Raw genomic sequence first — 16,015 nt, 5'->3', positions numbered from 1 at the left:
GTAACAGCAGCAACTCGAGCACATTACTGTCCCCTATATGTCAGGAGGACAAATAACACATTTTCTGTTCAAATTGCCAACCCGCCACAGTGGCGTGTGTGTTGATCAAATTCACCCGCCACTTCAAATATTTACCCGCATTTGGTGGGTGGCGGGTGCTAATTTCCACCCCTGGACCTAATACACCATTTCCCTTCACTTATCAGACTTTCTGTATACATTTGATCACACCTTCTCATTTAAATGGCTATAACTCAGACATTGGTCTAAGATTTGGTGTGATAGTAGCTGAGACTGATACTCAACACAATCTAAGTGCTAAGAAATTGTGAAAAATCATTATTGAAAAATTTGCTTTTACCTATTTGGAGTCAACTCTGTCTGTTAGTAAACTATCTTACAACTCTTCTGGACAGATTTTAATTAACCTTTCAGGAAATAATTACTAAATATACCTCTACAACTGATTAACTTTTGAACCCAACCTAATTCAAGATGGTCGCCACAACCAAAAACAAAAAATGTCCATAATTCAGGCAACTCGACAGCTATTGTGCCACAGTTTGGTGTGTTAGTAGCTGAGCACTGTTCCCAACATATATTCCAACCACAAGTCATTGTACAAGATGTTTGCATGCAACTTTAGCATTAACTGGAGCATGTTTGTCTGTTAGTGAAATACTCCATGAAGCACCGGACAAATTTAAACAAAACTTTCAGGGAGTAATCATAGGATGTAAATCTATAACTGATTAGCTTTGGGAGTCAGTCCAATTAAAGATCACAGCTAATTAAAATTAGCTAAGGCAAAAATGTCTCCAACTCACGTCATTTGTATAGACCAGGGGTGTCCAATCCTGGTCCTCGAGGGTCACTATCCTGCATGTTTTCCTTGTTTCCCTGCTCCAACACACCTGATTGAGTGGTTAAATTACCTCTTCATGTTCTGCAGAAGCCTGTTAATCACCCATTGATTCAGATCATCTGTGTTAGAGCAAGGAAACAAGTAAAACATGCAGGATAGTGACACTCAAGGACCAGGGTTGCCTACTCCTGGTATAGACATTGAGGTAAAATTTAATGTGGAAGTAGCTAAGAGTCTTTCACAACACATACTCTGAGCATGATATCTTGTGACTTTGTATAACATTGCATGTAATCTTATTTCCAAAGTTTGACAAAAACAACTACAACTCTGTCACTTGTCAACATAAGATGATCTTAGTGTAAAAGTCTGGCATGAAAAGCAGTGGGTGATATACATTCTTTCAAAGAATGCTATCGGCTTTAAATGTTTTCAGTATAGTTAAAGTAAGGAATAACTAAAATGATGAAATAGCACATACTTGGTAAACCATCAGGTAAACTAGAAGCACTTGGAGAGAGCAAACCTCCACGGAGGCCGTAGGATCAACGAAAGAATTGTAGAATCAGGTCCAGATCACCCCTAAAATTTAATCAGTTGTTTTTGGGCCAAGCCCAACATTTCCTGAAAACTTCATCACAATCTGGTCATTAGTTTTTAATTAATGTTGCAAACAGACAAACAAACCAATACTCCCGAAAACACAACCTCCTTAGCGGAGGTTTGGTGAAACGTTTCATTTTTCCATCTAGAGCCACTTTAGAGCCTTTAGCCCCTTTTATATTTTCACATTTGGCTATATTTTTCTGAACCACTTTTATGATATATTTATTAAAGTTTTAAATGTTCAGTTTACAAAATGATCCACATAAGCAGCATGTGTCCTTGAGAAGATGTTCGAACATTAAAATGACTGTATATGTTAACTGAACTCTTATACACATTAAACCCAACTGTAGATTGCAGCTGGTCAGCACTGAGCCACAAAGTATTTGTTGCTCTGGTTGGTTTGAATGTGGCATCAGGTAATAATGAAAGTCTCTTTCCCACTTTCACTCCATCTCAGTTCCTCCATTGTTCCAACCAACTGCAGCAGCTCCCACCTGACTCTTTAAGTCAGGGCTCGTTAGCCTCGTTATGCCCTCGTTAGGAAGTGCAGAGGGAAAGATGTGGAGGACACGGTGCTCTGCTTTGTGTAGGTCATTAAAAGAGAGAAAACACCATGAATAATTCAGACAGCGGTGTTAGAGAAATGCTGTGACAACATGGTTCTGAAGGAAGAAAACTGCACAGAGCTGCTCAGATTATTAAAACATGGAGTTGTAGAATTGTGTGTGTGTGTGTGTGTGTGTGAGGTTAATGGTCTCTTGTTTAAACTGCAGGTCAAATCAGTGAAGACTGGATCTGTCTTCTGGACCATCGGATGCTGCCTGTCCTACTTCTATATGGTGAGAACACACACACAAAATGTTTCTGTTGTAATTTGGAGAAAAGTACTTGTAATACTTTTGACCTGATCAGACTGTAAGATGTTTTATTATCACACACCACCAAAAGGCAAAAGTGGACGGTTTGTTTTTTGTTTTGTCTGTGTATGTGGGTGTGTGTGCCTGTCTTTTATCAAAATATTTCATAAACCACTGGATAGATTTTAATAAAACTTTCAGAAAATAATCACTGGATGTACATCTACAACTGATTAACCTTTGGAGTCAATCCAATTCGAGATGGCCGCCACAGCTTATCAACCTTAACCAACACAAAAATGACTATAACTCAGTCAATTTTACAGATTTTGAACTTAGATGTGATTTGGTAGAAGCTGAATATTTCACAATATAGTCTGTGTATGTGTCTTAAGATGTCATGAGATTGTTCTTAATGTTATTTTCAAGATTGGACCAAAATGGCTACAACCCCATCATTTCCCATCCCAATCCTGCGTATTTTCCGGGCGATAAGGCACACTTAAAAGCCTTCAATTTTCTCAAAAACAACAGTGCGTCTTATAATCTGGAGCGCCATATATATCTAAGAAGTGGTAATGTTTTAGTATGACTTTGGTAAACTACAAAGCCGTACCGCTTCCAGCATTAAGGCTCAGTTATAGTCGCTCTTTGTAGTGTTGAGCAGGACCTGAGGAGCAGTGGAGGCGTTTATACTTGACACTTACGTCGGTTCAGTATTCTCTGAAAAGACGGGTCTGTTTTGTTTCGCTTAATGCACCTTACAGTCCGGTGCGCCTTATATATGACAAAAGTTCGAAAATGGACCATTCATTGACAGTGTGTCTTATAATCCAGTGCGCCCTATTGTGTGGAAAATACAGTAGATTAAGACTCCTTTGTAAAAGTGGCCCGGCAGTTTGTATTCCTTCAATGAATTCTGTCTTTTATTCTTTAAAATGTATCTATTGATTTATTTGGTATCCTCATGTACATAATATACTGGTTATTACTTTTTTTCAGATGTTTCTTTTTTTTTTTTAACCCAGTCAACTATTTTTGGGGAAAAAAAAAGCTGATTTCCTTTAAATATGAATTTTCATTCTCTCCTCAGAGTGCTGCTTCTGTTTGATGCCTGTGCCAAATAAAACTGACACCGTAAACATAATTCTTAGGGAATAAAATTAGTTGAAAATGTCACACTCACGCTGCCAGAAATGCTTTTCTTTTTTTTTTTTTATAAAAATGTATAAAAACAGATACGGTGTCCATCAAACCCTGATTCTGTCAGACATCTGGGTGAATTTTTTATTATTTTATCTTTTCCTTTGGGGGGAAAAAGATTAGTAGCTTATTTCTTTGCACACAAACCCATCAGATAGAACCTTCTGTATTTTTACAATTTACCCTGAAACAAAAAGACAAACTGCAAGCATGTCTGTATGTTCTTTAGCCAAGAAGCTTCAAACGGATACTGGAACATCTGTGACCATCCAGAACATATGAGCCAATCAGTGAAGCTTGTTGACACTGTGACCTCAAAGTTGTTCACCCCACTGTTTAATTTAGAATGAATGCAGTTAAGAGGTGGTACAAACGAGAACTCTTTAGACATTTAAATAATGTTTCAGTCCATTTACTTCTGTTGTTGTGTAGTAAACACAACAGGAGAATTTCATGTTGAGTTTGTGCAGAGCTCTGAGGGTTTAGGTACCAACAACGGTCTGATAAGAAAGATTCGGCTCATTATTGTTTTACAGCTCTGACTCTGCAGCTTTGGACCTGGCACTTATTGGGTCCTGTCTCATTGTGGAAGATTGGCTGCATTTTTTCTTTCTTTTCACACAATCTTTCAGTCTCAAGCCTACACAGTGCTATTGAATTTAGCTCTATCACTACCACCACGAAAAACGTGCAAATTTCAACAGTTGCAAGTAGCTCCTGAACTCCTCATATTGTATATTGAATTACTTTGATACAGTTCAGTGGAAATTTCCAGATCTAGATCTTGCGATCAGCTCAGCACATGCCTGCTGGAGTTAAAGGTAACTTGTGTTACAGTCTTCACCTGTGGGTGGTCATAATATTATGGGTGATTGGTGTGTCTGCAATCATAATCCAAATTTCTAGAAGTATTCATTAACAAATGTACAGTGATGATACAAAGGACAGTACACCACTTTTTTTTTGTCTGCTCCTTCTGAGGTTTTGGAGTTAAATGAGTTAAAGATGAACGACAACAGGTGATCTGTTAAGCTGTATTATTTATACAGCAAAATTTAAACTAAAATGCAAAAGCAGTGTGTAAAAAGACTTAAACCCATAATTCAATACACCATAGAACCATCTTAGCTGTTTTCTGTAGATTGCTTTAGTTTTTTGTGGTTTTGTGCACAGCACTGAAAGTCTCTCCAACACTTCCCTCGGGTTGAGGTCTGGACTGCAGGTCATTATTGCACAAGCTGTCAGACATATGGCCTCACATTTGACTCTAGAATCCCTTGGAGTTCATGGTCGACTCAATGACTGCAAGGTGCCCAGGTCCTGTGGCCCAAACCATCTTCACCACCGTGCTGACACTTGCTATGAGATGTATGTGCTGATATGTTTGGTTTTCACCAAACATCTCTACTTGGAATTCATCTGTCCAAATGATATTTTTTTTCTTTAAAGTGGTTTTGAGTTGTTCAGATGCAGCTTTGCAAACCCTGTCATCCTGTCATCTTCTTTCTCCCGGCAGCCCCTTCAAACAAGTCACACTTAATTTTTTTTTCCACTTGTCCTATTATGTACTCTAATATTTAAGCTGCTAACTGAAGTCTGTAGAGTCTGAACTGAAGCTCTGGGGTTTTTGTCATTTCTCTGAGCATTACACGGTCAGGCTGAACTTGCTGAGATGTCCACTTCTGGGAAGATTCACGACTTTCTTGAAAGTCTTCTCGTTACAAATACCCTTTTTTGCTTCAGATTGATGTACTCTAAGGGTAAATAAATGCTCCACACTTGTATAGCTCCTTTTAAAACCCTCCAGGTTCTGCAAGGCACTTTATTTTTCATTTATCCATACACACAATAGTTTTTACTATGTATTTTACATACTGCTTACAGCACATAAATTTTCACTCCTACACCAATTAGCATATAGGAGGCATATAATGTCTTGCTTAAGGACAATTCAGCTTGCTGCATGGGCTGGGGATCAAACCCCCGACCCTTCAATTGAAAGTGCATCCTACCTCTGAGTCAAGAAATGATTGAAAAACAGTTTGCACGTGGCCTTATGACCTCTCCATACAGATAGACAGCAACAGTTGCTTCTCTAAGATCATCACTATTGTTTCTTTTATTTAAATATATAAAAAGCCTTGTTAACACAGATTGATGGTCTGAATCCCTCAGACCATCAATCTAAATCAGAATAAGAAGCTGCTAAACTGTCTTCTTTTATAGAGATGCTTGCACTTCCTGATGATCACTTAATCATTGTACTTGAAAAACAGCGCCTGTTTACTTTGGTTTTAAGGCTATGCAAGGATCTGAGTGTTTTTTCTATGTGCCGATGGAGTAAAATCTAGCTTTAAAATGGTGCACGTTCATTTAATCATAGCTTTACTACTGCTAGAAACATTTTGAAATGACTTGATTCGATTGTGTTTGACAGGTGTCGGCTTGGGGAGGTTACGTGTTCATCATCAACCTCATCCCTCTTCATGTATTCGTCCTGCTGCTAATGCAGCGCTTCAGTAAGAGAGTCTACATCGGTAAGTTGCAACAACTTAAAATAATTCTTTTTGTTCGCTATAACTAAAGGACAAAAACTTGGGGTTCGTATTTGACTTTTTATGGCAACAATTACACTTCTGGGGGGAAAAAAGTGTCAACTTCATAATAATCTAAGCTAAGGAAAAACTGCCCATATTTTGATGTCTGAACTGTATAACAAGTGCAAAGAGAACTGAGATCAAAAGAAATGTTTAAGCTGCTGCCAGTGGCTCATTATAGTTTCCATGGTAACCCCACATCTGTGTCTGTCACTCCCCGGCTGCCAAGTTAAAGAGACACAGCACTGACTTGAGGAAAGAAGACAAAATTCTTCGAAATTGATGTTTAATTTGTAAATGCACCCAAAGGAGTTGTAGTAGTAAAACGAGTTTGTTTGGGAAAAACTTAACGTGACACCATTATATGTCGGTTCAACTTTCTGTGAAAAAATAGTAAAAATTCTGAAAGTTAAACTACAATTGTCAAACTTAATGAAATATATCAAAATGCCAGTTCAGACATGTGAAGTCCAACTTTCTGTGACCTGTTTATACTTTAAATGATGTTTCTGCTGTGAAGTCCTATATTTTCTTATGTTTTGCCAAAATCCCATTGATCTCAACTATTATTTCACTAATTTTTTTGGAATTTAGTTTACGTTGTGAGCTGCTAAAACCATAGCCCTCTGCTCCCGAGCCACTTGCATGTTTTGGTGTATACTCTTCAGGTTTTATTCCTAAGATGCAAGACAAAACTTTCAAACAATATAGTATTAAGAGTGCTTCAATGTTTATGCTTTGGCACTTTAAATAAAACACCATTCGGCAGCTGCACACTCAGATTGTATTTCTGCTGCCTTTGGAAAGATTGAAAGCTGGAGATGTATCACACAGCTTGTTACTTTTTATCCTATCTGCCTCGTGTAAACACTGTTACTGTTAACACAATCCATTTGCAACTGAAGGCCTGCCAGTTTGCACAAATCCTTTGAGAGACTGGTATGTAAGATAAATGTTAGATAAAATAAAAAAGACGTGAAAATGCAGGCAAGGAAATAAAATAGAAGCAGTTTTTTTTTCTTTCCCCAAAGCGCTTGCCTCACTGATCAGCTCGCAGCCTCCTACTGATGGCAGCGCACCACGCCATCAGACAGATCCAAACCAAGAGGCTGGACATGCTCCGGTTCGAAAACATGCTGGAAAATGACAAATCCAACAAACGATAAAAACTGTGGTGACTTTGTTGGGAGTAGATATAAAGGTTAGCAGGAAAGAAAAGAAAAGCCAAGCTGGGGGCAAGTAGAGACGAGGAAGACTCGAGGGAGAAGAAAAGCCTGGAGATGAGACCGGAGAACTGCTTTTTTCTGCTTCCTCCAGTAGGATTATTGGTGAAATGAATAATTTAACATCAAGTTTCCTCTCTTGGTCTCAATCCTGCTTTGTCTTCCTCCTCTCTCTGTTTTCTCTGTCACCTCCCGTGTCTCTCGGAAGACCAGCACCAGTGTATAAATTTAGTTTCAACTTGTAACAGCTCATTACGTTGTATGATGCATACTGCGATTTGGGTTCTAGTTTGTGACCCGCTTTTATCACACCACATCCATCATCACCCCCCACCCCGCCCCAATCCCGTGTCTGGTAAAGCGCAAAATACTGTTAGAAAATCCTTGTAGCAGAAAACAAACCCTTCTTATACGCCGCCCTGGTTTTTAAGCTGCGTCAGCTCGGCTGCTTGTTCTGCCATCACCACAGGCCATCGGGTGTGCAGCGTGGAGAGCTTGTACCATATGCCACCTGCAGGGACGTCTAAACCGCTCATCAATCAGAGAACCGCTCTGCGTGGCAGTCATTAAAAAACCTCAAACTACTGTATGTAGCCTTGAATTAGCTTCATTAGATGCTGTGAACAAAAAGACGTGATTTATTGTTCAAGTATACTAACACGGAGTATGACTAAATTAACGTTGTGATGTTTTTACAAAGTTTAGTTATCAAAGATGAAGCCAGACAAAAATGTTTTTGCTTGAATGAATTTGAATGAAACCCTCAAAGTAACCATTGGATGTACATATACAGCTGATTAACTTTTGGAGTCGGTCCGATTAAACATGGCTGCCACACTGCAAATAAGATGCACACAGCTGGTCGCAAGCTGAGCTCCTAAAAAGGTCTGCGGCCTGACGGCTGTGGAGCTGTGATCAGTTCTCAGGCTTGTTTCATTCCTGTGCAGTGGCAGTCGTTTACCTGCTGAGCCTTTTTGGACTTGTGTTCTTCAGTCTGGGCCTCAGTGGTTCTGATCCACAGGAGTCACCCAGTCACTTTTAGAAAACCTAAAACCTTTGTGTTTGTGTGTACTCTCAGGCACTTTGAGTTGGTTTTTGCAACACTCCTTAAATCACCAACATGCTGGATTTCCAACACAGGAACTAGAGACAACAACTGAGAAATATATTACCTCCACAGACGGTCTCTGCTCAGGAGGGAGGACCTGCTGGTAGTTCATGTACTTTCTACTGGACTTTCCAGCTCTAAATGCACACACAAACCTAATTCTGAGTCCTTTCACAGTAAAACTTCAAATTATATCACAGAATTTATTATTGCCCAGTGCTAAAAGGAGAAGGTGGATGGTAATGGTGTTGCTTGTGTGTTCACGTTTGGCTGTAAAATATCTCATGAACCACTGAACGGCTTTGAATGGAACTCCCAGAAAGTAATCATTGGATCTACATCTACAACTGATTAACTTTTGGAGCCAACCCAATTTAAGATGGCTGACACAGCCAGTTGACCTTAAAAAAAACACAAAATGCTCATTCAGTTTTACAGATATTGACCAAACGTTTCATGTGGTAGTAGCTGAGAAGAGTTCACAACATACGATCTGAGCAGAACATCTTGTGGTATTACATAAGATTGTGTGTAACAATATTTTTCAAGGTTTGACCAAAACGGCTGCGGTCATTTCTCATCAAAAGACAATCTTAGTTTAAATCTCTGGCATGAAAAGCGGCAGGTGATATGCATTCCTTTAAGGGAATCCAGCTCTTTTATTCTAATTGTGAACAAGACAAAAAAGTAACATTTGATGTGGGTGTTTTCTGTCAGAGAGAGAAAAAGAAATTGATTGTATTCCAACACCTAAGGCACACACCTGAGTGTAACACCTGAGTGTAACACCGTAGGAGGCTGCCACACAGCCAGGTTTCGTGTTAAAGCACAGTGATAAAGAGTGAATATACACGCAGCAGCTGTGTCTGATAACACTTTGATTTGTTTCTCCCTGCAGCATACAGCACCTTCTACATTGTGGGCCTGATCCTGTCCATGCAGATTCCCTTTGTGGGCTTTCAGCCAATCAGGACCAGCGAACACATGGCAGCAGCAGGTCAGTGAGCTGCCACACACGCTGACCTCTCTAAAATAATAACATACGTTTATTTAATCATATATTAGAAGTTCACAGCCTGTTTCTGTACTTCAGCTGGCACTCATCACTATATTCACACCACAGATGATGGATTCATTCAGTATTTTTACAAGTTTTACCCAAGATTACATCACGGTTGATTCGGTCCTTGTAAAGAAGTTTCATTTGATGAGTTGTTCTCAGACAGGCTGGTAAAACTTTAAGCTGACAGAAGCTGGACTGTGCTCTGTGCAGTTTTAAGGGCTCTTTTAGGACTATAAAAGCTGTTCCAGTGCAAGACCAGGGCTGGTACTAGGGCTGGTTTTTAATTGGTCCTTAAAGAAAGTTAAGAGATAGTTTGGGATTTTCACAGTCAGAGAGCCAGCTCAGAGCCACTTTATTATGTCACATTAAATGTCCCTTCCAGTAAATGACTGATCCTCCTGCTGTACTCTGTGTTTCTGGAAAAGGTCGCTGTGCAGAAATGCACTTTATCCCCACAGATCACAGTTCTTATTCCTGCAAACAGATGTTTTAATATCATCAATCGATTTTATAAGCACTGTTTGAAACAAGGCGACACAGCAGGGCAGTGGTTAAAGCTGTCCCCTCACAACAGAAAGGTTGCTGGTACGCTTCCTGCCTGAGGCCTTTCTGTGTGGAGTTTGCATGTTCTCCCTGTGCTGACGTAGGTTTACTCCGGGCACTCCGGTTTCCTCCCACAGACCAATGTAACTCTAAATTATCACTAGGTGTGAGTCAGCGTGTGAATGGTTGTTTGTCTCTGTGTGTCCCTGGGATGGACCCTGGACCTGCGACCTGTCCAGGGTGTCCCCCACCTCTCGTACAGTGACTACTGGAGATAGGTACCAGCTCCCCGCAATCCGGATTGAAAAAGCGGGTAAAGAAAATGGATGGATGCTTTAGACAGCCGTTTGTGAACGCTCTGCCAACCAGTCATTGTGGTCGCTGATGCTGCTGAGAATGGGAGTGACACACAGAGTCGGATTCAAAGACACCAAGTGGTGGTATTTTAAAAAAAAAAAACGCCAAAAATATCTAGAAATGGAGCTTCAAACAGTGTTTATAAATTCATTTGGAAACAGTGATGCTCTGACCCAGTGCTGTGTTACTGCCAATCAAAAAAAAAAATGCTGCAGAAAGATAAAAGACTATTAATCATGTTATTCCACTTCTAATTTAACCTCTTATTCATGAGGACGCTGTAGTTGCAGCTGTGTGTCATGGGGTGGGGGATGAAAACGTTTCAGATGCAGTGCATTGTGGGCATGACTTCATTAATGTTGATCTGTGCGGCCACTTTAACCCTCCTGTGGCCTTCAGTTCAAACTGACCCGAAGTTGCTGCTGTTCGGAGCCTTTTGTCTCAGTGAGGTTCCTGTAGGTTCCTGTAGTAGAAACTTGTTGCATTTAAGCTGTGTGTTTTCACGTCTTTTCTTTGCTGACTCATGACGTTATGTCTCTAATTATTGTTGAAGCTATCGTAACACAACTGTAACAACTTCATACACGAATCAAATGGTTCAAGTTTCCAGCGATAAACACATTACTAATTGTGTTAGCTTTTCTATAATGTTTTCAATGTGAAGTTAGCATCTTTGCTAATTGTTGGTCAACAGACTGGGATTCATAGGGTTTTTAACATGTTATTGTGCACTCTTTATTAGGCATTTAAATATACAATTCAGTCTCTGTTTATGTAAAGTAAGGCAGTCATTGAAGCTTCAAAATAATCCAGATGGATCAGTAATCGTTCTGAATCGCATCGCAGCCCTCAGTTATAATCGTATCACGAGGTGTGTAAAGATTCGAACCCCTACTGTGTTGTGGGTCTTTGGTTCAATTGGTAAAGCAAAGTTTGAACAAGTTCTACAAATGTTCAGATGGAGTTATGAGCCAAAACTCGTACGGCAGATCAGTCAAGAGCACGTTGTTGGAGGTAACTATAGTTAAGCTGCTTTGACTTTAGCAATGTGACTACAGTTTATTTGGGGTTTTTTTTTTGCTCAAGAGTTCATCTTGAGCTGAGCAACTGCCTACTCTAAAGCAGGAGCTAAAACAAAAAAACCCCTCAATAAACATAGTTAAAAGGACTCGAGACAGGCACAGTACAAGCAGTGCAAAAATCAAAAAGCAAACTGTCAAATAGTTATAAGGACTGTGAACTGCTCCCTCGTGGTCTGAAAGCATTTAATAGAAAGGATAATGCTCTCCTAAATTGTAGCTTCAGAGATTATTTACAGAAGTCTGAGTAAATCAGCTGAATGTGATGCCTCTGATTGTGCTCATAACTTAATTTTATAATTTGCTTCACAATAAAATATCAGAAACGATATGTGTAATAACTAAATTACTGTGTATCTGAAAATTTAGAGGATATGTTCGACAAATTAAATGGTGTCTAACTCAAATAATGTCTGACTTTTTCCCTCTGCTTCCTCGCAGGCGTGTTTGTTCTGCTTCAGGTCTACGCCTTCCTGCAGTACCTGAAGGACAGGCTGACCCGGCAGGAGTTCCAGGCTCTGTTCTTCCTGGGAGTCTCTCTGGCTGCTGGGGTAGTTTTTCTCTCCGTCATCTACCTGACATACACAGGTTGGTTCCCTCTCGTATACGTGGGGTGTGTTTCTGCCGTAAGTTGGAAACACGTGGCGAACGTGGGCAGAAAGCTTTGAAATAACAGAGAAAGAGGAAAAAGAAGCTGCAAAAGATCTGACCAACTGGAAATTAAAACAAGGATTTTACAACTTAAAAGCATTTAGTCCAGGGGTGTCAAACCCAGTGACGCAAGGGGGCCAAAATTAAGAATTTGGTCCTAGCCAAGGGCCGATCACGATCAATATTTATTCAAAATTACATAAATTAACTTTGGTTTTAGATGTATTATGTCAAATCATCCATATAGAAATATCAATGACCTTTTCCCAGTTACAGATTATACAGAATTTAGAGCAAACAGACTTTAATGAACACAAACAAATAGATCAAACTTCAAAAAGCTCATCATTAGCTGTCATTTCTTACATCTCACTCAGCTTTTAAATGGGTTTTTTAACATTAAAGCAGTTTTTTTTTAAAATCCATCAACAAAAACCTGATCATACAGAAATTAAAACTATATATTGTTGGCTTTTAAGTCACTGTCAAGAGGAAACTTCACTAATTAGGCTCAGTTTAGAATCAGAGACTCGATCTGTCCCAGACTAGAGGGCCGGACCTAATGAAATGTAAACGTTATCTTGGGGGCTGGATCTGGCCCGCGGGCCTTGAGTTTGTCACGTGTGATTTAGTCAGTCCAGGTGACTTGCAGCTCGTGACTATTTCAGGTGACCCTGAGAACTTCAGTGACTGGCCTTTAGTTAGGAGAATGCATTTATTTCTGCTGAAACTAAATTTAAAGCTGAATGAAGCCTGTTCCTGCGCTGCCTGCAAACCAGTGCATCACTGAGAAAAGGTCATGATGGTGTTTTTCCTCTGACAGATAATAGGTCTGCTTTCTCCCACTATAGTGAGCAGGCAGGTCAGTGCTGCAGTGTTTCCTAACTCAGAATTACCTCCACACTAACAACAAAGATGATCTTACTTTCTCAGGTTGCTTCTTAGTCGTACAGAGCGCTGCTAAAGTGCACTGTGCTCCACAGAGAGGTGTTTCTGTTTCGTTCTGCGTGTTAGAGACATGAACAAAATACTAAAATCACTTGTGAAGCTGCATTCAGATCTATAATGCCAAATTTGAGATTTTCTACTTGTTGTTATTTAAATGTAATGCTGAACTGGTCAACTAAATTGAAAAATCCACCACTTTTGTTTAAATTGTTTTCCATTGCTTTAGTAGATTTTATTTTGCACAAATTTTCTAATAAAAAGCCCCCAGGCAATCAGAATCATTGTTCCACAGCAGCTGCTCTGACAGGGCTGTTTGAAATGCCGATGTCCTCAAGAAATGGTTTCTAGTTACCTCAAAAAAAGAACGTAATCACCCTTATTAATCAGCCAACCTGTCTGTCCAAAGCAATCAGAACAAACAGCCTCAGTGAGTGGAAAGTTTAGTCAGAACATTTCAGATTTTTGGAAGTACGTTTAGTTCAGAGAGTTCGAAAGATGATTGTGTTGAACTGGTTTTAAACTTGTAATACTTGAAGTGTATGTATGTCTTTTGGTAGGATTTTAAATCCATTTCTTTGACTTGTTCTTTGACTTGTGATTAAATGTTTGTATTTCTTCCTCCGCACTGCCTAAAACAGAAAACCCTAAAGTGGGTTGCAAAAGTCTTCTTCCACCTTAGTATTCTTTCCATTTTCTTCCTTTTACGAGGTGAAATTCAGTTGGATTTTACTTTTTTTTAATAAGCAATTTTCCAAAATACTTGAATACTAAATTAAGTTAAATAGTGGTAAAAACTTGCTCTAAATAGTTCCATTCAAAAAAAAAAAATTACTGCATGCATTTGTATTTAGCCCCTCCTTTGTATGTATCCTCCTCTACCAGGATCTTTTTTCAACAAAAGGGTTTGACACTAGACAAAAAATTAAGGAATAGAAAGATTTAATGTTAAGATATTCCTCTTTAGATCTGACACTGCTGTAGAGTTACCTTTGTACCATCATGCATTTTACAAAGCCATGTGTGTACTTTTGATGTAAACTACATCCTAGGTAGTTGCAGTCTTTCATTTAGTTTGACCTTTTTAATATCACCTCCTTGATCCTATCAAATAGGAAGGGGTTTAGCAATTATTCACACAGAACTTTGTTTTGTACCTAAAATGGACTCTGTTCTTCGTACTGTTTACTCCTCACGTTACAAGATGTTTTGCAGGCGTTAATGAGTGTAAGTTTAGTAATCACAGCCCTCATGTAGAGCCATTGAGATGCTATATGTAATGCAGTAGCTGGTTTTGATAGAATCATCCACTTAATGGCTGCTCCCGTCTGTTATCAGTATAAAATCCCTACCAGCTGCTCTCTAATGATTCTGGCTACATTCAGTGTTCTCATCTGTGCAGATCAGACACTAACTGTATGATCAATACATGCAAGAGGACTATTACAAACCAATTACTTGTTCCACTGATGTGAGACACACTTCCTGATCACCTTCCATCCAAATGCAGTGTGTTTGTGTTTGTGTTTGAGACTGCTCTGCCGAGTCTGTTATAAGCTCACGTGTTTTGATTGTTGCCTTCAGGGTACATCGCTCCGTGGAGTGGGCGCTTCTACTCTCTTTGGGACACTGGGTAAGTCCTCTGAAAGACTGTGCCGAACTAAATTCTGATATTGAATTAGCTTCAGGTTTGTACAGTAATATAACAGATATTTATTGCCATTCATGTGTTTGCCTGTACTATTAGCAGAAATGTCATTAACTCGTCGACAGATTTGAATGAAACTCATTAGATGTACATCAATCAGTTAAGATGGCCACAACAGCTAAGTGACCTTAGTAAACACAAAGAAAGCTATAACTCATTATTACAAATATTAAGCTGTAATTTGGTGTGGTAGTAGCTGATCATCCTCAGAAAGCTACACACTGTGTGCGATTTAAGCATACAGCCATGCCTGTCTGTTAGCAGTAATGGACGCTCAAAGTAATCATTGGCTGTACTTCTCAACTCAACATTTGGAGTCAACCCAGTTCAAGAGGAACGTTGACATTAGTCAACACAAAAATGACTTGAACTAGTTTACCAGTGTTAAGCTAAATTTGTGTTTCACAGCTGAAGCTGCAGGCCGGCGGCTCTCCTAAAACCAAATCAATGAGCAGGATCTGTGAGGGGGTTTTCTGCTGGTGACTCTCTGATGATCATATAAACAGCTTTTACAGCTGGAAACATGAAGGAAAAGACCCTTCAATTTTTATTTTACCTCACACAAAAATATGGAAAATATTAGCTAAAAATGAAAACGGCCAATAAAACTTTATTGAACAAAAAGTTTTGCCTTTCTTTTGTTAAACACATGATTCTGAGATGAACTTTATTAAGTCAAACTTCATACCAACGCAGCAAAATAAGCAATGTGGAATGAAGAAATGCATATCGCCCGCCACCTTTCATGTCAGCGTTTTGGACTAAGATCATCCTATGCTGAGAAATGACAGAAATCCAGCCGTTTTGGTCAAATCTTTTAAAATGTTTTGCATGATCCCATACAATATTATGTGATTTCACAAGATGTGCTAGTGTTTAGAGAGTATCGTGGGGATGACTCAGCCATTACCACACAAATTTAGCTTAACACTGGTAAACTAGTTCAAGTCATTTTTGTGTTGACTACAGGTGCTGGTCATAAAATTAGAATATCATGAAAAAGTAGATTGATTTCAGTAATTCCATTTAAAAAGTGAAATATATATGTAATATGTATATTATATTCATACATTACATACAAACTCATATATTTCAAATGTTTATTTCATTTAATTTTGATGATTACAAATGACAACAAATGAAAATCTCAAATTCATCATATCAGAAAATTAGAATATTACTGAAGACCAATAAAAACAAAGGATTT

The 16,015-nt window shown here is 39.0% G+C and overlaps 1 protein-coding gene across 1 annotated transcript in view; it reads left to right on the top strand.

Moving 5' to 3' along the window:
* The window catches only part of LOC108247747 (dolichyl-diphosphooligosaccharide--protein glycosyltransferase subunit STT3B-like), an 82,323-nt gene that overhangs the window by 55,017 nt on the left and 11,291 nt on the right, over positions 1-16,015 (top strand). The window contains exons 4-8 of the mRNA XM_017436107.3: positions 2,248-2,313; positions 5,972-6,071; positions 9,361-9,459; positions 11,946-12,092; positions 14,685-14,733. Of these exons, the coding sequence (XP_017291596.1) occupies positions 2,248-2,313; positions 5,972-6,071; positions 9,361-9,459; positions 11,946-12,092; positions 14,685-14,733 (461 nt within the window). The remainder of the gene's footprint in view (positions 1-2,247; positions 2,314-5,971; positions 6,072-9,360; positions 9,460-11,945; positions 12,093-14,684; positions 14,734-16,015) is intronic.

This window comes from Kryptolebias marmoratus, linkage group LG16, assembly GCF_001649575.2.
Source record: "Kryptolebias marmoratus isolate JLee-2015 linkage group LG16, ASM164957v2, whole genome shotgun sequence".
NCBI lineage: Eukaryota > Metazoa > Chordata > Actinopteri > Cyprinodontiformes > Rivulidae > Kryptolebias > Kryptolebias marmoratus.
This window is presented reverse-complemented; position numbering and strand designations above follow the sequence as displayed.